Below are 22,494 nucleotides of genomic sequence, written 5' to 3'. Positions count from 1 at the left end.
AAAACAAATTTCCCGCCTGGAACAATAAAGAATAATTCTCTCTGTTGCTACTAATATGATAAGTTATATATATATGCAGCTGTTGTGCGCAAATTAGGTGAAAAATCAGATCAATATTATCAATTATTTAATGTTGGATGCAGTAATATCACCGGTGTGGCTCCGCTCGTCCCATAATATGAGAAACAGGAGCCTTATCAACAGTAGTAATTCTACTCACAGCAGCTCTAATGTGAGAGAGCTTCCACCTGCAGGTGATGGATCACCTCAGACTGGAGGCTTTAAAGAGACAGTAGTGGGACATTGGAAGAAAAACAATTTGGAGAGCGCACATCATTTCTGGCTGTTTATGTGCCCGAGTCCCAGTTCAACACTCCTGATTTATGGACTTCTAATGTACTTCATACTGTTACATATTTGATTACTGGATTTGGGTTCTCATTCTTTCACTTTATGGTCTATTTGAATCCAAAATACAGTAGTAGGAAGGTGTGTAACACGGTGATGATTGAATGCTTTCCCACATCATCGTCATGCAGAATGCCTTTGTGCAGCTCGTTGTGTGTAGTTTGGGCTGAAAGTGTCAAAGACGCCTTGATTTATGCTTTTGATCGCTTTTTGTGAAGCTGTGTTTTGTGATTTGCATTTGATTACATTATCAGTCAGGATATGTCAGCGCTGTGATGTGAAATATGCATTTCGCTGCCCACTCCTGTCCTAACAAGACCCAGTCTGCTATAAATCATAAGGGGATAATGTGTTTTTTTCCTGTATTCTCAGCTAATTTACTGTCTGTTTCAATAAGTGCAACCCAGGGAATGTGCTTGTTTAATGTTATGTTGTTAGCTCTGCATTTGTGGGTCACTCCGCTATCCTTCCTGCCGTGCAGTCGTTTCTCTCTGAGCGGTCATAAGAGCAAATTAAAACAGAGGGGGTAATTTAGTCCCTCACCAAACATAACTTACATCATGTTCAAGATCAGATGGCTCCAAGTCTCAGCTCTGCCTCTGCTCTCTGTCCTCAGTTGTAAATTACAACCCTACAATATCCTCTCCATTCTGCAGCCTTCCAGTATCTGACAAAGGACTGAAATGTGATTCAAAGTAGCTGCCAGTTTTATAAACCACTGAGAGGAGGAAGAGAAGGGAGGCTGAGGATCCTGTGAATGCATTTCGTCTTAACCGTGTTGTCCTACTATTAATGGAAAGCTTGGGAGACGTCCTGTCCCTCCGGCCGTGGTGGTGTTTTTATCTCTGATGGATTCATCTTTGAAATCATTCCTCCACTCATCTCTCCTCTGCAGCTCATGTGTCAGGCAGGATACAGTGGCTGATGCAAATAAGGGGCTAATCGTATGCTGTTGTTACTGTAGCGATTGAACGCCTATAAAAAAAGAAAAATCAAACCACCCTGCCGTCCAAGACAAAAAGCCAATAGTGAATCACTCTATTAGGGTGATAGCGGATGACAGTAAATCCCCAGTGGTGTACGCTCTTGGCATTTTACCTTCAACGTGACACAGTGTATCTATTCAGCGTTCAGACTAAACTCATATTGACCTATATAGTTGGGTAAATGCCAGTAGGTTAAGAGCTCCTTCACCTTTGTGGCCGAGCGGAAAAGTATCATTCAAGCTTTGTGACCTTTGTTTGCAGTTATTCAACTTCAGCTCCCTGTGTAGTCGAGAGTAAATTAACAGTGTGGGAACATCATTTTACAAATTGACCCACCTGTTGCTGTAGTAATTTGTAGTAATATACTGCAGGATAAATATATATATATACCAGTGATGCAGGCATGTGACTGGCTTGACTTTTGTTTTAGTCTTGAACTTAAAATGTTGGTATCTTGTGCGTTTCTGCTTTTGAAAACAAATTGCAAGCAAAACTAGTAAAGCGATTAAAACCTTTGCCTGCTGACTAAATGATTTTGGGTTGAGTTACAAGATCTGATCAACCATCTGACAAATAGAAAATGGCAACGTATGGAATCTCTAGTGGGCGTTTTATTGCTCTTTTAAAAGAAAGATTCACTTTGTGTGTTCGCTCCATGTCGGAGGAAGTTCCTCCCGTTTCCCCTCGGCTGTCCAAAGACTTTCAGGTTAAGTGCATTGGAAACTAATTTACTGCTCAGTGTGAGTGTGAATGCATTTGTCCGTTTGTGTGTGTGTTCGCCCTGTGAAGGATTGACGAGCCGTCCGGCTGCACCTGCCTCTCGCCCCACCCCCCCCCCACATCCCGGAGCAGAACAGCAGATAAGACGGATGGATGGATGGATGGATGGATGGATGGATGGATGGATGGTGTCTTCGAATTGATTTGATGCCGGAATAATAGACTCAACAAAAGAAAGATGTCTCTACCACATATATTATTGTCTTTCGGGCAGTTTAAATCTCTGCTAACGGGACTGAAATGGGAGGTCAAATAACAGTAGATGGAATGAAACCTGCACCATATGTCAAAGTTAAGTTGGTCTTTGATCAATAGACCCCCCCCCCGCGTGCTCCAGCTGTGAGGGCTGCTGCTGCCAGATGGCCAGAGCCCCCTTCCTCTGCTCAGTCACAAATACCAGCCTCTGTCAGTCAGCTCACACAGACCCAGAGGGGGGGGGGGCGGCCTCTGGTCTTCCTCCGGGGTTACAAGCTGGGAGCCGCCTATCTTCAGAGAGATAACGAGGTCCAGCCCTAGATTGATTGGCACGGACACAACCGGGGGGGGGGGGTTCAGAAGTGAGGATTCAAGTTGTCCACCTACACTCCATCAAAAGTTCCCTATACGTTTATGAGCTATTCCCGGATTAAGGATAGAGGAAGGGTTCCATGATCTATAATCGGGAAAACAGATGCTGGACTATATAGTTTGTCTAAGACCCCCGACTGCTGCTGAAGATGAAAGTTGTTTATTTGCAGAAGTGTCCACATGTTTCTAAGATAACGCAGCTCCACGGGTAGTTCTCCTCCTGAACTCATCCTTGACATTTCCGAGTCGTGACAGATGACGCTGCCTCTCGCTGCCTGCTCACCTGACCCAGCCACGGAATTCGTCAACCTGTCTCAATGACGACGGCTGCCTTGGCGTCTCCTCCCTCTCTCTCTCTCTCTCTCTCTCCTGACCTCTTCCTCTCCTCTTCTCCTCTCGCCCTCCCTCCCTCCCTCTCATCTCATCTCTTCCTCCTTGTCCTGTCCTTACCTGCGATGATGTCTCCTGCCGTCTCCTTCCTCCCTTCAGCGTTCTCACTCCCACTGTTCTCCACCGCATGTCAATAAACAACCCTGTCCTTCCTCCCGTAATCCCTCTGTATGTCAACCTGCTGCCATGTCCCCGAGACGAGGCGGATCACGCCGGGCAGGGCTGTGACGCTGCATGCGCCTGTGTGGGTTGAAACCCAATGCACATCTTGCGGGTCCTTTGCTCTCTGAGTCTGGTAGAGGACACCCATGTCCTCTGAGAGCAGCTAATAGGAAGCAACAGCAGAGCACTTCTGACTCAGCACAGATCAGGCACTCGTTTTATCACACACAGAAAGTATGTTACAGTAGCTCTACTGTAAAGTGACTTCCCAAATTAGACTTGTGACTTTTTCCCTATGGAAGCCGGCTGTTTTATCTTTATTATGGGACGTGGTCACGGGACTCTGTCTAGTGGATCTCACGTGGCAGCAGTTGAAATTCACTTTCACTAGTGCAGCTCTTGTTTAATACATGGTTGTTTGTGGGGGGGCTGTTTGGTGATGCTGGTTACAGCTTTCTTTTGGAAACTGTAAAAGTGACCTCCAGTAAAGAGCGGCTGCAGGACTCAGTCCACAGAACCCTGAAGCTGCACCACGCTGCTGCACATCGGTGCTTCTGGTTCCTTGTTTATTGAAACTTTATTGATATTGAATTTTTTTCTTGTCCAAAATGCACCAAAATTGACAAAACCCTTAACAATTCACACACAGACAGAAAGACCTCTGTAATTAGCAGATAGATGAGTGTTGGTTCAAATCCAAGCTACAAACTTGCTCATTTGCATTATCGGTCATTAAGGTTCAAAGCCTCTCTCACTAATATGTGGAGGTGCTCTTCACATTCTCGGTGCTCGTAGTTTTCCTCTTTCAGCAAAGACAACAGTTACTCTTTTAAAAGACCTTTAATTGAGGCACTTTCCCTTCATCTCCCAGCTTTCATCTCAGAGGTGAGAGGGTTTCCACTCAGTCATTTCAAAAAGACACTCTCCGATTGTTATGTGACAGAGTGTGCAGCCTTAAATTATATTCGTATTAATATAACTCACAATAGATGGAACCAAGTACTGCACAGGATAACCCACAGTTCAGATGAATCCAGGTAGATACAAGTGTGGGAGAAGTGATATTCATAGAGGAGGGGAACGAGTTATCTCTCCTGTCGTATTTTTTTTCATATGCAATTTGAAATCCTGCAGTGGAAAACAGCACCTAAAGCACGGGAGTAAATTTATAATACATCTCCATAACTGTGGAAACTTGTCTCATCCATGGAAACATTTTTCCATTTATGGAAGAAATGGAAAAATACAAACAAATGCATAAAATACACAAATAATGAAAGATCACCACGCAGAATAAAAAGGAAAATCAAAAAGAAACTTAGTCTGGCATTGAAATGGATTGTACTTTCGTTTGACTGATGATTCCAGTGCTCACAATATAATGAGTGCTGCTCATTTCTGCACCCACTTGCTTTTTTGTATTTATTTTTAAAATAATAGCATGTCACAGTCTACGCTAAATGTGTGCGAGTGACCACGTCTGCTGCCACACACTGTCACAAGGGAGTAAACCGGGAAAGTGGGAGGGCGTTAACGGCGTCACCCTGTTGTTACAGTTCTGTTTGGCTGCGCACCTTCCCCGGTTCCCTCCCTCTCTCCTCCCCCTCGGCTCCACCCCCATCCTCCCTCTGCAGTGGACGTGCATCGCATTTGGAGCAGCAGGCAGCAGGTGGAGATGACATCATCTGCACTGCAGCACACTGCAGCACTGGGTCTGAACAAAGACATGTCAGCCCACCGCTAACTATCCCCCCCACTCTCTCTCTCTCCCTCTCCTCTCTCTCTCCCTCCCTCTCTCTCTCTCCATCTCTCTTCCTTTCTCTTTCTCCCCTCATCTCCCTGTCTACGTCTTTCTTTCCCCACCTGTAAACCAGTGGGAGAGAAGGAGCAGAGCCGTGTGCCAGGGCAGGTTGTAGTGGGGTGGCCTGTCTCCCCCCTTCCCCCCCCATGACTCCCCTCTTGACACGAGCGCTCCGTCTGGAAACAGGCTTTCAACTCTTCACCTCACCTGTCTCGAGATGGCTGCGCACAAAGCGAGAGTCTCTGCGAAAAGAAAAAAAAACATCCCAACTGCTCGATTATTGGAGCAATCTGCTGATCCGACAGCAGCCTCACTTACGCAGTCTATAGCACACACACGGGGGATCGAAGGGGGAGAACTCAATGTTGTCCTCCAAGTCCATTATTCACACTGCGGCATGTTGTCACTGAAGGCAGTAATTTACCAGCCGGTGACATTATGTTTTCCTGTCCAATGATAGCACTTACTTGACCTGGTTTTTCAGCAGCTTATAGGAGGTTTGCCTGTGACATTCGCTCTCTCCACGGAGCCCAGAGCCACGAATGCCGAGACAACGTAAAAGCGCAAATGTCACCGGGTCGTCCTGTGACGGCTCCCCACTTAGAGTCATTAGCTCCCCTACACCTACAGCATCAACGCTGAGAAAAGACAGTGGGCAAGAGTACACAAAAGCACAGCGATGAAGATTTATGGACTCCATTTTTTCATTGTTTGCCTTTCTCTCACCATTTTTTTTTTTTTTTTTTTTTTTTTGCTGGTGTACAGAGTCCTTCTCCTCCCCTTCATCAATAAGCCAATAGCACGCTGGCAGACCATACACACACAGCCATGTTCCTGTCGCCTAGTTACCGCTCGGCAGCAGGTTGCCACAGAAACGGCCTCATAGTGGCTAAATGGGGAATGCTAATGCAGTCTCTATACTCCCTGCTGCAGTGGTCTCTCTGTGCCCATCCCATTCCACTGTCTGCACATAGGATTGTGTGTGTGTGTGTGTGTGTTTGTCAGTGTGTGTGTGTGTGTGTGTGTGTGTGTGTGTGTGTGTGTGTGTGTGTGTGTGTGTGTGTGTGTGTGTGTGTGTGTGTGTGTGTGTGTGTGTGTGTGTGTGTGTTGGTAAGGGAGGTTTGTTTCCTAAATGTCTCTGTGATCTTTGGCTCTTAGATCGTATTATCTCACGTGCACATATTGCAGCAAGAACACATTGCAGTGGTTGTAAGAGTTTAGAATTTCTGATATAAATGACCATAAATGAATAGTTTTTTGTGTACTTGTTTCAATTAAAGTCTTTAGAAGAGATTGTCTCTGCCCTTTGTGCACTTGGGTCGCAAATTATGCAACATGGTCCTTAATTCTGACATCTGGATGAGCTTTTTCTTGTCGCAACTGAAAAGCTGATCAGACACGACTCTGCTAAACTACTTTGACACGAGGTACAAAGCAGCGGTCGCCTCAAAAGCAGCAAGTAAACACTCCGAGTCTTATACACCTCCCTCCATCTTGATGCATAGAAAGGCCGCATCTCAAGGGCCGTGGAGAGGTGCGAGTGGTGATTGATTCCGTACTGTCATTCTCTGTGGTCCTCCTACCACACAGGCTTCTGGAACCAGGGTGGGCTGGAACTCTGTGACCATCACAGGCTGCACTTAATCAGCTGGAGAGGCCCGTCAGCTGCACACTCCCCCCATGAGTGTGTCGGAGGCCCTGTGTGAAAGGCTGGACACATTCAGCATGCCCCCACTCATTGGCCAATCATTCAACCTGTATTAGCGTGCTGGGCCGGTGCTTGAGTAATGCATGAGAGAAGGCAGCAGGAGTTCGGTGATGGGAGCCATTAGCAGATGATTGATGGGCCTGAAAGGTTATTTTAGTAAAGTCGATTGTTTTGATGAAGTGAATGATTGATGCCATTGTTTTTCACTCACATTCTGGAGAGATTAAGAGTGATTATCGGGGGGGGGTTGTGTGTTACAGCTAAAAGTAGGAAATTATATTGCCATCAGCGTTGCAGTATCTGAGAAATTTGAGTTAATTCCCTGGTGATGTTAATCCCCGAGTCACTGCGACAGTCCTCCTGCCGCTCAGAGCCCCTCATGGTGCATTCTACCTGATCATGTGTCTTGTCAGGAGGACTCAGGGTTGTTTGTGCCGGAAACAGCAAAGACATATTTTTCTCGCTACTTGTGTGCTGACGTGTTCTTCATCTTCTTCTGTGTCCCACTGTTTGCCTAGATAACCAGTTCAGAATGTCTATCCTGGAGCGCTTGGAGCAGATGGAGAGGAGGATGGCGGAGATGGCCAGCCACCAGCAGCCGGGCGGTGCAGGGAGCGGCGGAGCCGGGGGAGGGACAGGGGGGACAGGGGGAGGTGGCGGAGGAGGTGGAGGAGGTGGAGGCAACAACAGCCAGTCACAGGTAAAAGGCGACATCATGTTCCTCGTGCTTTTAGCGCTAAAACAACATTTTCCATGTGTCAGTACACAACACGCACATACTCATAATAACGTCCTGCTCCTTTTGGTATGTGAGTGTGTGTCTGGCCAGATTCAAGCCGGCAGCTCCTTTGAGAGCCGCGTGGTGGTGGTCTGTGAGAAGATGATGAGCAGAGCTTGCTGGGCCAAGTCCAAACATTTAATCCACTCTAAGACCTTCCGAGGAATGACACTCCTTCACCTGGCTGCGGGCCAGGGATACGCCACCCTCATCCAGACACTCATCAAGTGGCGGTGAGAACCAATCTACTCTAGAAACTCTATAATGGAGCTTTGGTTTGTAATTGGTGTGCACCACACCGAATGCCAGTGGGTTGCTGATTGTTTTTCTCTCCTGCATACAGCACTAAGCATGCTGATAGTATCGATTTGGAGTTGGAAGTGGACCCTCTGAATGTGGATCACTTCTCCTGCACGCCTCTGGTAAGTGAGCATCCGAGAAGTTATTACTGAACCTGTAGTCGGTGTAGATGGATGTTTCCTGATCTGACTTCTCTGGTCCATCTGTTCTCCACCCAGATGTGGGCGTGTGCCCTGGGTCACCTGGAGGCAGCAGTGGTCCTGTACAAATGGGACCGACGTGCTCTCGCCATCCCGGACTCTCTGGGCCGCCTCCCGCTGTCGATCGCCCGCTCTCGTGGCCACACCAAACTGGCTGAATGTCTGGAGCAGCTACAGAGGGAAGAGCAGCAGGTTCCGGCCCCTCTCCCCCCCGCAGCTCGCATGTCCTTCTCCCCCGGCCCGGACGCCCCCACCACAGACAGCTGGATGGTCAGCTGGGCAAACGACAGTGTAGTCGCACCCAGCAGCAAGAAAGGAGGTGCTGCCACCACCACAACCACATCCAGCACCACCAGCCTCAATCCAGGTCAGTGGACTTCTCTCTTTCATGTTTCTAACACTTAGAAGAAAAGGGTTTCACCTCATGGTTTCATGTTTTGTTTACTGCAGACCTGAGAAGGCCCCGATCAGAGCCTTCCAACTACTACAGCAGCGAGGGCCAGAGAGACCTCCCACTGGCTAAAAAACATAAACCCAACCCAGAACTCTCTCAGACACGGCCGGACAAGGCCATGTCTGTTCCTCTGAGCCTGGAGCAGCAGCAGCTCCACAAGCTGTCCTCCAGCCCCAGAAGCCTGTCCTCCGAGGGCCTGAGCTCAGACAAGAGCCTGTCCACAGGAGGCTGCACGGGTTCGGTCCGATGGACCTCGAGAGAGAGCTTCTCCAGCAGCGGCGTGGGGAGGAAGCCGCCGGGGGTCGGTGGAGGCAGCAGCCTCGGGAAGGAGAAGCTGGTCAACCGGTTGCGTCAGCGAGAGCAGCTGGGCATGCTGGTGATGGCAGACAGAGAAATGGCCGATGCAGAGCTGTTGTCCTACCGGGAGGATCTGGAGAACCAGGACTGCCTCACGCAGATGGACGACCTACAGGTGATTACACAACAAAACACAACAGCGGTGTGCGTGGTCGGTGTGTAGAACCTGGCACCGGCAGTGCCGAGGAATTAATTTGGGCCAAAAGCATTTTGCGGTTGATGTAAAAGACTGCATCACAGAACTGGACTGCAACACCACAGCAGCAGAAATGTCAGCAGAAATGTCAGAGAGTCCGGAAGAAAAGCATCGAGCAGAAAAGTGGCAAAGTGAACTGATCTTCATACTGTGAGTGAGAGAGAAAAGGAACAAGCCTTTCAATACAAATACACATCAGAAGCTTTTGCATATAAAGCATTCGTACTATTAGACGGAGGCTGTTGTTAGAGCTGCACAGTCGCCAGTGAAGAGTGAAAGACTTTTATACAGTTCCATGCCATCTCTATAATGTCCGCCCTCTCCACTGGGCAGGCAAAGTGCACCAGGACAACCTGACACATAATAATGACCGTCACAGAGTAATAAACTCTCTCTATTGATCCACGTCTATAACCTGGGAATTCTTCCAGTCGTCTTTCTCCGTCTAACGTGTCCTTCAAGAGATGTGCTTAGTGCTGGATTAGAAATGTTTCTCTATAACCAGTCGTTCCCAGTTTGATCCCTTGCTTTTCTCACTCATCTCTGTTTGTCTCCGTCGAACAGGTGAACATGATGACTCTGGCCGAGCACATCATCGAGGCCACGCCGGAGAGAATCAAGAGGGAGAACTTCACCGCTGCCGACTCTGTGCCCTCAGACACGTCGGGGGTCAGCAACACCATGAACTGGCTGGCCAACTACCTGGGAGACGTGGAGCAGCTGCCGAGCATCATACACCTTCGGTAAGGAGGCATTTCAATATCCATATTGAAATGACAGTGTGTGTGTGTGTGTGCATAGTACGAGTTCCCCTCCCTGCAGAGGCATTAATATTCACTACCTGCAGTTTTCGTCCAGTAACAACAAAGAGGAAGAGGAAGTTTATTTTGAAGAAATTGGACTTTCTTGATTCTTGTTGTTCTGGGTCTGTACCCTCGGGGTTGAATGCACTTAATGTAAGTCGCTTTGGATAAAAGCGACAGCTAAATGAAATGTATGTTAAAGTGAATGTCGTATATTCGTTAGAGTAGATCATTTTGGTATGTGTTCAAAACATAATGACAGGCTTACGTTTATGATACCTGCTTTCTGGACTCTCAGACATTCTCAGAGAGTCCTCCAGATGTTTAGAAGTTCTCTACCTTTTTGAAATGATCCTTGACTTTGGGAATGACCTCTGACCAGCTAATGGATGGGTGTAGAAGGAATGTTCTTGACCAAATGTGTCTTCATGTTCGGACACAAAAACATGTCCCTCTTTAGCCAGAAATCCCATGGGGGACGGCATTTACCTGAAGTCATGGGCGGAACCAAACTCTCTATATAAATGTGTGTAAGACCACGGCTGGTCAGATTTTCACTATTTGGCCTGGGTGATTTCTCCGAGTTCTAGAGCTCGTCTTGACCTGTACTACTTTTGTGTAATAAACATCATTATACTTGTAAGTACTGGGTCCGCGGTCCAGCTTCTACAACAAACATCGACATCTCGGCTGACAAGAAATATACTTCATGAACACGTGTGTACTGGTCTCTCCTCAGATCTCTGTACAACGAGCCCCTGACCCCCTCGTCCAACACCAGCCTCAGTCCCGGGGGGTCTCCGCTCAGAGACACGCCCCTGGAGCGCTCCACCCTCCCGTCCCCGGCCGACTGGAGCGAGTTCATCAACGCCTCCAACAGCAAGGTGGAGCGAGACCTGGCCCAGCTGACTCTGTCCGACCCGGAGCAGAGAGAGCTGTACGAGGCCGCCCGCCTCGTCCAGACCTCCTTCCGCAAGTACAAGGTACAGGCCCGGCCCCGGCGCCTCATGCTGTGAGTCCTGCAGCCCACAGCGGCAGGGCTGTTCAGTGGTGTTTCTCTTTTGGGGTCTTCGGGGAGATGTTGACAGGTTCCAGGGCTGTAGAGTTCTGGTGTTAGCAGGAAAAGGTCGTGATGCGTCTGGAGATTTCCTGTTTCTAATCACGCTTAATCTGATGCTCACATTTTTCTATGTCTCTGTCTCATCCTCCTGTTTCTCCGATCACACGCCAACACAAACAGAGACAGACTCAGAGACGTCCCTGTGGTTTCAGCATGGGAAGGTGGCTTGAGCAGAGCATGGCCTTGCTTAGAGGAACGATGCATTCCCCCCCCCCCGAACCCCTGCTCCAATTAGACACAATTAAGTTTATGTTCTCTTCTCTCTCTCTCTCTCGCTCTTCTCTCACTTACTTGTTTGGAGCCTGCTACTGCCTGTTTTTTAACTAGCTCTCCACACACCAGTCCTCCCCCCCCACCGCCCGATCCCATTCCCTCAACTTGCTACCCGACCTCCCGAAGCTACATGAGGAGTTCATATGACAAATCCTTTGTGCTGTCGTTCACAGTCGTCTGTGGTGTCAGCTGATACCGAGCTTGACCTTTGGCTCTGTGACCTCCTTCTCCCCCCCCCCCACTGTCCAGTTCACCAGGTGTGGACTCATTCCAAGGTGGCAGCCACCGGGAGACCTCAGCGAGACTTGACATGGCAGCTAATGTCCTTTGTGGCGAAATTGCAGGTTCTACTGTGACCTCTGACCTGTTCCACTCTGCTCTCCAACAGGGCCGGCCGCTCCGAGAGCAACAGGAAGTAGCTGCTGCTGTTATTCAACGTTGTTACAAGAAGTACAAACAGGTAGGGACCACAAAGTGCTGAGCGAGACAAATGCAAGAGGAATTAATGACTGAACTCAGTACAGAGCTTTGGTGAATATCAGTGCATCATTCACAATCTTTCCCTTTTCTGTTTGCAAGCTAACATGGATAGCCTTGAAGGTAAATTGCTTTTCACTACCAGCAGCCGAATTCATTGCCAAACTTCAGATTGTGATCCTCTGCTGCAGCGGGATCCCGTAGCGTTCACTGCAGCGTTCACACACTCAGCGAAATCCCCTCACGTTGTTTTGTTCTCGTCAACAGTACGCACTTTATAAGAAGATGACGCAGGCCGCCATCCTTATCCAGAGTAAATTTCGCAGCTACCATGAGCAGAAGAAGTTCCAGCAGAGCAGGAGGGCGGCCGTGCTCATTCAGCAATACTACCGCAGCTACAAGGAGTTCGGGAGGCTGAAGCCGCACCACCGGGGGGCCGCTGCTGCCCTGGTGCAGCACAAACTGAGGTACATATGTGCATCCTGCTAGGAACAGTATCTTAATGAAGGAACCACTCTATCTTGCTGCCTATTACACAATTAACTGCAGTAGTTTTGTTATTGGAATTGATTAAGGAGAAGTTGGGACTTAAAGGCCGGCGCATGCTTCTGCAACGGCGTCTGCGGCTTTTCACGCAGTTTTGACGCAGGACTCGTCATTCATGGTTTTCCAAGCGTTGCGCGTGTTGCCATGCAATTCCCCGCCAGAACACTAGGCGGAGTAATTTTTTTTTGTCGAAGTTTATTTACATCGCCGTGGCGGCTCCTCATAGCCTTTTTCCGGCGGACAAATCCACCAGTCAGTGATGGGTTATACTAGTGGTCATAGTTTCGGATCTCTTCTGCCAAGTGCTCTTCTATTTGGTCCATATGCGTTCTTCTAAATCTTCCGTGGTTTCCGGTATTATCGGACAGGAACCGGAAATGACACTCCGGAAATGATGTAGTTAGCAGACCAATCATAGCCTTGCCGGCTCCGTGACGCTTGCGGAGCTTTGCCGTCTAGTTAAAAAAATTGGGCGACGCACGTAAGCACGTAAGAAGGGCTACGTAAGTACTTAATGGGCCCGGAAGGGCTCTTACGCTTCCGGGCCGGTGAAAACACAGAAGCATGCGCCAGCCTTAAATCAGATACTTTTGAAGATGGAACCCTGACTGAGCACTCACACGTGACGCGTTGCTTGAACACAGCGATGAACCTGATGCTCGGCGATGATTCAATCATCATAACCATAACAACCAGTCAGTTTCCTGCTCAGTTTTAGTGGTTACCTGAAAATGCTCAAGTGAAGGAAATAAACTCCACAACTAGATGAGCACTGACCAGGTTCAGCAGTTGACTCTGCCTATTCTCTACAGACTCATTTTAACGTTAAATGGGTGTATTAGCATTATGTCTATTTCATTTTTATGATGATTGTGGCATTTACCGAAGTGTTCGGATGAAATATTGGAAAGAGAACTCGATAAGAGAACGTCTTGCTCCCTTTCGGACATAATTTATTTCCTTTCAACATTTTGGTTAAAGTTCAAATGTTCTTTGAGCCATTTTCTCACTTGCTTGTATTAATAATTCTATTTTTATTTTAAACCTCTTTGAAATATAACACTTTAACCTAACCATTAATATGATTTGTGATAGTTGAGCTTTTCTCAGTTAATTCCTCACAAGGAACAGAACCACAGTGAACGAGCAGCGTTTTGATTGAAGCCGACGTGTGAGTGCTCGGTAAAGACTCTCAGGATGATGAACAATCAGTTTCTGGTTATTAATAACTGTACAAATTGCTATATTCAGTTGCAGCTGAACTGTTAACATCGTATTAACATGAATCTGTGGCTCTGTGGTGTTTTTATAGAGGTAGTCTGCTCACAAAGAGGCAGGACCAGGCTGCCAGGAAGATCATGAGGTTCCTCCGTCGCTGTCGCCACAGGTACACCCCCGACACCTAACACACACACACTCACATACACACACACACAGGACTTAACATAGACAAAGCAGAACCTCAGTGGTTGACTCCTGGTCTAAAGGAACAATCTCCCACTGAGCTAACCAGTAAGACACAGTACAAACTTCATACCTTTCCTCTTTACTGTGTTTTTTTTATTTACCTTTTTTAATTGGGTGGTTAGAAATGTCTTCCAACACCTTAGCTCCACCTCCCCCCTCCCCTCTCACTGTATTTGGCCCTCCCACCTGTCCTTGCCCCCCCCCCTCCCTCACAGTGCCTACTGTGTGCTAATAGCTCTCTGGTATTGTTTTGCTGTTTATGCCACAAGCCCCTTGATGGACCATAGACTGTTCAAGCGGGTGAGTGCAGCCTCAGCAACTCAGTTCGTGCCTCTCTCTCTCTCTCTCTCTTTCTCTCTTTCTCTCTATCTCACTCACTCTCTCTCTCTCTCTCTCCCTCCTTATCTCCCTCTTGGCTCTGTTTTTCACTCTCACTCTCTAATAATACAATTATTTCCTCCTGCCTCGACCTTTGCATTCTCTCCTTTCTTCCTTCTCTCTCTCTCTCTCTCTCTCTCCTTCTCTTCCTCTCCCACCCCTCCACCCAATCTGCCTCCTTCTCCATCACTGTTGCTTGATGCCTGCTTGCATGAAGGGCTGCCGACGGGAGCCACAGGTGGACTGAGACGCTCAGATTTTAGAGCCGAAACCGATTCTCGAACTAACAAAATGCTTCTGAATGACGATGTCACTGCTACACTGACCGGGCACTTCTCTCTGACTCTCTCTGTTATCTCTCTGTCTTTTTTCTCCCTTGGAAATGACTTTCTGTTTCACGACGGTTTCTTCCTTTTTTAGTTATTTTTCTTTTGACTTTTGGTTTTTGTGTGGTTATGCAGATGATCGGCAGCTTGAGAGAGAGCGGGAGGCTTTGTCCTCCGTCATGTTTTTGATTCTGCTGCATGTGGAGTGGTGACACCTCTGGGCCTTGCTCCTCTTCCTCCAGGCATGCTATGGGCCTGCTGTCTCTCAACTGGATGTCTGTCTGTCTGACTGGCCTTGTGTCCTGTTTCTAGCCACTCAACAGACTGGGATGGGAACCTGTCCCCCCCGCCCCGCTGTCTTCCATATGCTTAAAGCCATGTCCGACTGTTGAATGCAATTTGCCCTTTGGTTCATCAAAAGCACAATAAGATCTCTGCTGAATGAAGCTACACCAACACCACGTTATGGAAGATTTAACATTTGATTATCACAGACCTTCAGCCTGCTTGCTGTTGACATGTTTACCTCGGTTGTTTACCGTCCTGAATGGGGACACGGTGTCTTTAGAGAATTGTGGAAATACCAACTCTAATTCAGGCGTGTCTGCTATAGTGTGATGTTACAGTAGGTTAGGAAGCTGTGATAGCATATAGGTCACAGTGGAAAAACAAACAATAGGTTCCTTTACACCCAACCCCCCCCCAGGACTACTATCACAAAGCTCTAATGGATTCATTCCTCCAGGGAGCTCAGCAGTTGTGCATGAGAGGATGCAGCAAACACACACACACACACACACACACACACACACACACACACAGGCTGCATCTAAACATGCATCCAGCTCGTCTGCCTCTCTTCAATACATAAATGTTCCAGTATTTACCTTCTGCTCAGAACTGCCGGAGCAGAACCAAATCCATAACTTGACGGTGGTTGATGTGTTAAAATCAAATTTTTAAGGGTAAAGAGTTTTGTGCACTCAGCAGAAACACTTTCACTCGTCCTCTGCTCCTCCGTGAACTAATCACTCAAATCTAAATTGTACAGCTCATATTCACAAATCAGTTTTGCCTCACTGGCTTATTAACCCACGACAGAAGTCCAAAAAAAACTTTAAGTATAAACCCCAGGGAGAGTCACAAGTACTAGCTACATTTCAAAATTCTATGCTGCAGTGTATCCTCTTGTCATAATTAAAGTCAGTTACGTGAGTGTCACATTTTATAATTAAACTCATTTCATGAAAAGAATGCCTGTCCTTATTCTGTCACTTAACTGTAATTAATCATTAATGTAATAAGTTAATAAAGTAATGATTTTGTAATTGTGCTATGATAATAATCCCTTTTGTCCAGCTCCATCCTGACCAACGCTTCCTTTCACAGAGCAGCCGCAGTTCCTGTTGTTCTGGGCGGACTTGATATTGTTCTGATACTGTGTGTGTGTGTGTGTCTGGTGTGTGTTTGTGCGTTTGATGAGCTTGTTACTCGAGTTGTGCCCGTCATATTTTCACTGACACCTGTCTCCTCTGTCTGTGTTCCAGGGTGAAAGAATTGAAAAGGGCCAGGGAACATGAGACCCCCCAGACGAGCCCCCTGGCGATGTGACATCACTCTCCTGACTCCTCCTGTTTTTTCTTTTTTCCGTTTGTACCCAAGACATTTTACAAGAGAAATGGGAAATGAAAAAAAAAAAAAAAACATCAATGCAAGCACTGCAATTATTACTACTTCTGCAGTGTTACTGGTTCAACTACTATTACATGTACGACAGCATTTTTTTCACATATCTTTTCTCTCCACTGACTTGATTCGGTCAGAGAGTGGCAACTTCTACGGGATTATAAACTCTAAGGGTCGGGGTGGGAGGTGGGGGGGGGGGGGCTTGCTGAACATTTGCTTCATGGCATTTTTTGCACTTTTTTCGTGGATTGCTTTGTCTTTATTTGGACGTGAAGAGGTTTTGGACGATGGAGGGACATGTCCGAGGAGGTCTGTCACACGAGGACCTGGAGAGACGTGAATCACGGCTGCTGCAGAAGATCCCAGAGGTTTTCGGGGCGAACACGCAGAAAACACTCTGGGCTCTAATCGTAATTTCATATTTTTTTAAGTGACCAGTCATTCGAGGACGGATTTTTTTCAACCAGATGTATTGGTGACCCACACGCTCATTTCTACCACTGCTGTAGATGGTGATTATTCAATTTAGCTCCACACTTCCTCCTGTCCCACTGTGCTCTACCCCACCAGTCCGCCCACACGGGTGGAGCTACAAACGAATGTAGTCCGGGGGTTTGACCATACGGATGCAGATGGGGGTATAAAATATTTCTGTTTTGCCATTTCTTAAAGAAAACCCTATGCTTTATGGTATATATCGTCACTTTATTACTTGAATTTGCTCCATACTGTCCGATGTATTCGTTCCATCACGTCTAATGTATTGATGATCTGTATCTTCAGACTCTATGTTGTTGAATCCTACCAAGAAAAAAAATGCATGAATTCTTGGCGAGAAAAAGTCTTTGCTTGTGTGCTTATGGTCTAGTCTTTCAGCCTATCCTATGATTTCCCATTGGTTCCCACTCTAGTGGCGCACACATCCATCTTCTCCTCCATGAGTTCTGACATCTCGGTAATGAAGCTATCCCTGTATTCGTCCATTCTGTTCGATAGATTGCTCCTCTCACACCTAACGAGAGAGAGAAGAACTTGCCTATTTTGTGTTGTAACGGTTCTGGTCATGCAGGTTATTACTGTTCTTTTTAAACGAACTTCAGAGCCTGTGAAGGCTTTTGAGGGGAAGATCACATACATTGCCTTGACGTCTTAGAGATTCTTTGAGGGGTCCCTAAGCTTGTCCCAAAATAGGGGTTTGACAAATCCATATTTTTGACAATTGAGCGATTTCTGTATATAAAGAAGGCTGAAAGTACGTAGGAAAAAACATTTACCCAAAAGGGATTGTATTTTAGAGATATATTATTTTATTCATTAAAAATGGGTCAAAAACAGGTACGAGACAAAAACAGAATATTTGTATAGTTTTGTTTGAATGCCTAAGAAGTATGGTTGTATTGTTTGTATATAGTGTAAATACCTGGGATAAAAATGAGCTATGTGCATGAAAAGTATGAACAGAGTCAAAAGGGAAAAAAAATAACAAAAGCAGTAGTGGCTATGCTCTGTAAAGTTAAAACTATTTCACTATTAGAGTATTTTATTTTATTTTGATCGTTCTTGAGAAGAACATTTTGCTAAAGCATGATATTAATGCAATATGAAAAAGTAAAAAAACTGTATTTAGAGTTAGGAGAAGTCTGCAAAAATTATCTTTAAAGTACGGTTACGTTTTATTTATTTTTTTCTTTCCCTTTGTTTTGGGCTACCAAGAAGATTTTTGCCAATGGTGCCAAGGTACGTGAATGCTAATAATAGCTTAAGAAGAGAATTAAGTTCAAATTTTTTGCAGAACAGATAATCATACAGTGAAATTCACACTAGCACTAAAGACCATAAGATCACAACTGGCAGAGGATCAATAGATCACCGAGGTCACAGTTTGCAGAGGGAGTCGTCGTGTTCTAGCGGAAAGCAGTTTAAACCTCTCATGCCCCCCCCCCCGACCCCACAGATACCTGAAGCATTTACCATCACAGAATTTACCACAGATGCGTTTGAGATTTTTATTTCTTGTTGTCATTGCAAATGGAATGTGACGCGTTTCTGAGATATCTCGTCTGCTCTTGAAGATTGTAACAGGCAGCCTTGCCCTCGGCGTCCCTATAAAGCAAATCCACGTTATTACTCTGTGTCACTGACAGAAAGATTGAACTCCCCAGCCCCCCCCCCCCCCTCTTCCAAAGCTCTGATTTATCCCCTGTCGTACTAATCCGGGGGACCAGATTTGACTAATAAATGTTTTAATGAAAAAGAGAACTCCTTGATCAAGGCTGCCAGGCTTGAAATGTGACCTTGTTATTCCAAAAGTTGAAAAAAAAAGCCATGTGTAGCGAACTGTGCATGAGTGGATTAGCGAGCTGAGCAGTCGCAGGTGCTAAAGCGGCGTTTGGAGTCGCCGCTCACCTCGATGCAGGGTCAGTGATGGCTGTGATGTACCGGTGCCATTTATAATTGTGCGACCTGCGATGTGTCTTGTGTGTAGCAGTTCTGATCGACCCAGTGTAGGAGGACACACACAAGCCTATAATCCTTAAATAATATATATCTATCCCCAGCAGAAATACCAGAAAGTGTTTATTCTGTGTCCTAGTGATAATTCAGCCAAGTGCCACTGAAAAACATGAGTCTTCTCTACCCACGTGTTGTCGTGTTTGTTAAAAAAACGATTATTAGGCTCCAATGGTTGGTTCTAAATTGTTTGCCTGTTTTTTTTCCCGCTCATCTGACTCGTGAACTTTATTTCCTGAGTGTTAATGTAGAAAGTGCCTAATCATATCCTGACAACAGCGAGCTAACGTCCGGAAAACGCAGGCGACGTACCCGAGGTCGCGAGGAATCCCAGAGAACATGGTCGCCCCCCCCCCCCCCAGTCACCTCCCACTCACCACAATACCAAACCACACCAGTATCAGTGCAGCACTCCAGCTTGTCTACATGCTACGTTTCTTCTTCTTCTTCTTCTTCTTCTTTTCTGTTTTGTACTGGGAACAGCTCGTTCAAATCACACTTAGGAAAAACGCCACTACTGGGGTTTGTTGCCTTTGCACTCCTCCCCCGGTGCGTGTGGTATGGAATGCATCGCCGGTGCAGCGTGGTGGCGAAGCGGAGAAGGATTTATTATGCTTGCATGGGTTAAAATAGTTAACAGGGTGACAGAACTGCACCTAAAGCATGCTTACTTTCCTAGAATCGATAGTCAGATAGACTCGTTAAAAGAATTGCTGTTCTGTCAAAACAATGGGCGTTGGTTGGACGTGTCACAGAACTCCGAAAGACAGAGGTCATGTGACTGGAGGGCACACGCCGACCATCACACACCCAGTCGCCGCTGACGCTTCCGTGGCCGAGCATGAGGACAGGGTTGTTTTTCGAGCTTTTTCCCCCCTTTGGTTTTTTCGATTCATTTCGATTTGATCAGTGTGCTCCCAACTTCAAACAGGAACAAACGGACGAGGGGTTAGGAGGCCGTGGTTACAGCATCGACACGTCACACACACACACACACACATGCACAAGACGCCACACGGGACAGGACACACACACGCAGTCACGTCCAGGTGTCAGATCCTCTGTACAGGACACCGGGCAGCACCGCTCTTCTCCGGGCCGAGGGGCCGGTTCACCTCCCTCACGTATTTTACTCAGGGTGCCAAAATGGGGAGGAGGAAACAGAGCGCGACACGTGATTGACAGCAGGAGAAGCTGAGAAATGAACCTGAACGTCTCAGCGATGCTTTCTGGGGAAGAATCTGCGATAAGTCTTTAGAATGAGTGAATATGAAGTTTAATCCATTTCCTCTCGGTATCGCTGAAACCTTACAGACACCGGTGGAGCCCTGGACAAAAGAGACCAGTTATATATATAGCTCATTAAGATAAATGATTTGACGTTCTCCTGTCGAATTCCTCGTATAACTCCGGCCCGTTCTTTAGGCCTCGAATTCATCTAAGTGACAAAGTGTGTTTGAGATTAAGAGGGAAATTATACAAAAAAAGTTCACCTGCAAATCTTGTTTTACTGCCATTTATGAATGGGATGACAGGTTCGCTGAAAGCTGGCTCTCTGCATTAGTATATCGCCGACTTCAAGGTGTTCTGTGAAACTGAGGATCTGCCTTTCCTCCTCCTCTTCTTCTTCCCCCCCCCCCCCCACACGCACCCACACCGGAGAAAGGCAGGCACATCAGGACAACACAACAGAAACCGTTTTAACGACACGTTCCCCTCGGGGGACACAGAGCAATAAAGAACTCTTCTTGTGGAGACCTATAGGCCGAGTGAAGTTTCAAATGATTGGACACATGTAGTCGACTTACTCTTATGCAAATGCCAGTATTGCAAGACAAGCATTCAGTAGTTTATGGACAGCAATTATATGGCACCCTTTACTGAACTGCACGTTTTCATCAATTCCAAAACCAAGAAGAAAAAAAAACAGACCCTGCTTTGATAGAAAGTTCCGGGTCCTCGACACTTTGCATGTGAACTAGTGTTAGATCTATTTTCCTCTCCTCTATAGCTGTCTTTCTCTCTGTCTCTCCCTGTTATGTGACCCCCCCCAACCCCGCCCCCTCCCTTAAAAACGTTCATCTCCTCTCGGTTCTCCCAATGTGTCTTTGCGTTACCTCCTTTTTCTTCCCTTCTCCTGTTTGTAAGTTTTATTTTTGTAATTGTGCATGTACAAGCGTCACTGACTCGATGGATATGTAAAAAAAAAAAAAAAGATTTCAGCTGCTGAAGCCATGCAAAACGTTTTGAATTGCCCTTAAAATATGGAAGATGTTTTTCTGAATGCTTTATATTCTTTCTGCTGTAAAATAATAAAAAAATGAAAAAATTGAAGAAAACTCGAGAACCAAGCTTGGAACGTCTTTTTGTTTCCTCCTTTTACTCTGAAGTGCATTTCAAGAAAATGACAAAATAGCAGATTTGTACAATATAGCTGTTTATTTCTATTCGGCTTTAACCTTTCACATCACTCAGAGGACTTTGTACACAAATGTAGTTTCAAATAAACGTAGAGGTAAAATGAATAAATCATCCTGAACTGAAGCAACATGTCCCAATGATTCCTGCCTATAAGTGTGTATAGTGAGAACATGAACTAGGCAAATGTGCACAGACAAGCATGATGTGGATTTTGTCTGCACGTTTTTGTTTCTTGAGTGTAGCGTTAAGTTAAGTTAATCAGTTTTAAACACAGTATTTCCAGAAACACTCAGAGGTCCCTGCTCTCTTCCTGAACTGCTTCCGGATCCCGAACACGTGGCTGAACGGATTCAGGAGACTTTGCTTCTCCAGTAGAACCTGAAAGAGAAAAGAGATAAACATTTTACTCACAACTTATAGTTCTTGTATTTTGATACTTTGGTGTTGTTGGTAGAAAACCCACCTCTCTTTTCATCCCTCTGGGAAACAGGCCTGTTGTTCTCACACCTGAGAGAACGTGAAGCACAACATTAGGAGCTGGCCGTGCACGAGCGGCATTAGGAGCAGAGGTAAGATAAAGACTTAAAACAATTTAAACTACCCACTTCTGATCAATGCCTCCAACGGCCTCATGCCGGAGTGGATGCAGATTATTCCTGGATTAAGTGGATTAACTGATATTTCATGTGTTCTCTTACCGTCTCTGTTGATCTCCCCAGATATGAGGGTGGCGTATCTGAGACCAGCTCCGTCCTGGGGGGGGTAGTTCTGCTCGGAGAGAGAGAGATCATCCAGGGAGGCGACTCCTCGGTCCTCTAGTGATGCTGAGGACGACGGAACAGGAGACACAGGGTATGCTTCCAATGCTTCAACACATCTGTCATGATAGATTCTACAACAATTACTAATAACTGTTTGAATATTTGAACAGAGAACTGAAATTTGTAAGGTTTTAGGCAGAGAAATCCAGCATTGATGGTCCAGGATACATGATTTGTCCAAGTTTCATGACTAAAAAGTCCGATCAAGTACCAAAGTAGTAAATAGCAGGTGTAACGGAGGTGTGACTCTCCACCTACCAGGTCCTGGATAGGTCATCTCAGCCGACTCTGTGATGGGATGACTCAGCGCCGGGCCGGAGGCGGCGAGCAGGAAGGCCCAGGACAGGAGATGGTTACACTTCATGGTCAGGCTGCGGTCGGAAGTCGCTCTGACTCTTCTGGAGGTCGTCAGGCAGGAAGAGAAGACTTGTCCATGCTCTGCTGGTTCCAACCGGGTTATATACTTTGAGCTGTAGCCTCTTCCCCCCCCCCCCCCCGCCGCCCTCCTCTTCCCTCTTACTGGCCACCACAGCCGTCAGCAGCATCCTCAGTCCCATCCTGTCTATCTACCAGTCGTA

At 46.5% G+C, this 22,494-nt stretch overlaps 2 protein-coding genes across 2 annotated transcripts in view; one reads left to right on the top strand and one right to left on the bottom strand.

Moving 5' to 3' along the window:
* Positions 1-16,057, top strand: part of camta1a (calmodulin binding transcription activator 1a) — a 294,400-nt gene extending 278,343 nt beyond the window's left edge. The window contains 13 exon segments of the mRNA XM_061075151.1: positions 7,321-7,502; positions 7,617-7,813; positions 7,924-8,002; positions 8,099-8,447; positions 8,531-9,006; positions 9,652-9,830; positions 10,630-10,873; positions 11,672-11,743; positions 11,863-11,883; positions 12,028-12,227; positions 13,619-13,693; positions 14,043-14,073; positions 16,025-16,057. Of these exon segments, the coding sequence (XP_060931134.1) occupies positions 7,321-7,502; positions 7,617-7,813; positions 7,924-8,002; positions 8,099-8,447; positions 8,531-9,006; positions 9,652-9,830; positions 10,630-10,873; positions 11,672-11,743; positions 11,863-11,883; positions 12,028-12,227; positions 13,619-13,693; positions 14,043-14,073; positions 16,025-16,057 (2,138 nt within the window).
* A 5,302-nt stretch (positions 16,058-21,359) lies between these two features.
* LOC133004782 (urotensin-2-like) lies at positions 21,360-22,280 on the bottom strand. The gene is made up of 4 exons (XM_061074299.1): positions 22,175-22,280; positions 21,794-21,919; positions 21,559-21,602; positions 21,360-21,473 (listed from the first exon to the last, which is right to left on the bottom strand). Exons 1-4 carry the CDS (start codon positions 22,278-22,280, stop codon positions 21,360-21,362), a joined length of 390 nt encoding a protein of 129 aa, XP_060930282.1.
* Positions 22,281-22,494: the final 214 nt, after the last annotated feature.

Source organism: Limanda limanda, chromosome 7 (genome assembly GCF_963576545.1).
Source record: "Limanda limanda chromosome 7, fLimLim1.1, whole genome shotgun sequence".
Taxonomy (NCBI): domain Eukaryota; kingdom Metazoa; phylum Chordata; class Actinopteri; order Pleuronectiformes; family Pleuronectidae; genus Limanda; species Limanda limanda.
This window is presented reverse-complemented; position numbering and strand designations above follow the sequence as displayed.

What these genes read in the sequence shown, in the direction of transcription:
- LOC133004782 (XM_061074299.1), bottom strand. Translation starts at nt 22,280, where the DNA reads ATGAAGTGTAACCATCTCCTGTCCTGGGCCTTCCTGCTCGCCGCCTCC. An exon ending in TGGGGAGATCAACAGAGACG is followed by an intron (nt 21,603 to 21,793) that starts GTAAGAGAACAC and finishes ACGTTCTCTCAG; the next exon opens with GTGTGAGAACAACAGGCCTG. An exon ending in CCAGAGGGATGAAAAGAGAG is followed by an intron (nt 21,474 to 21,558) that starts GTGGGTTTTCTA and finishes TTTCTCTTTCAG; the next exon opens with GTTCTACTGGAGAAGCAAAG.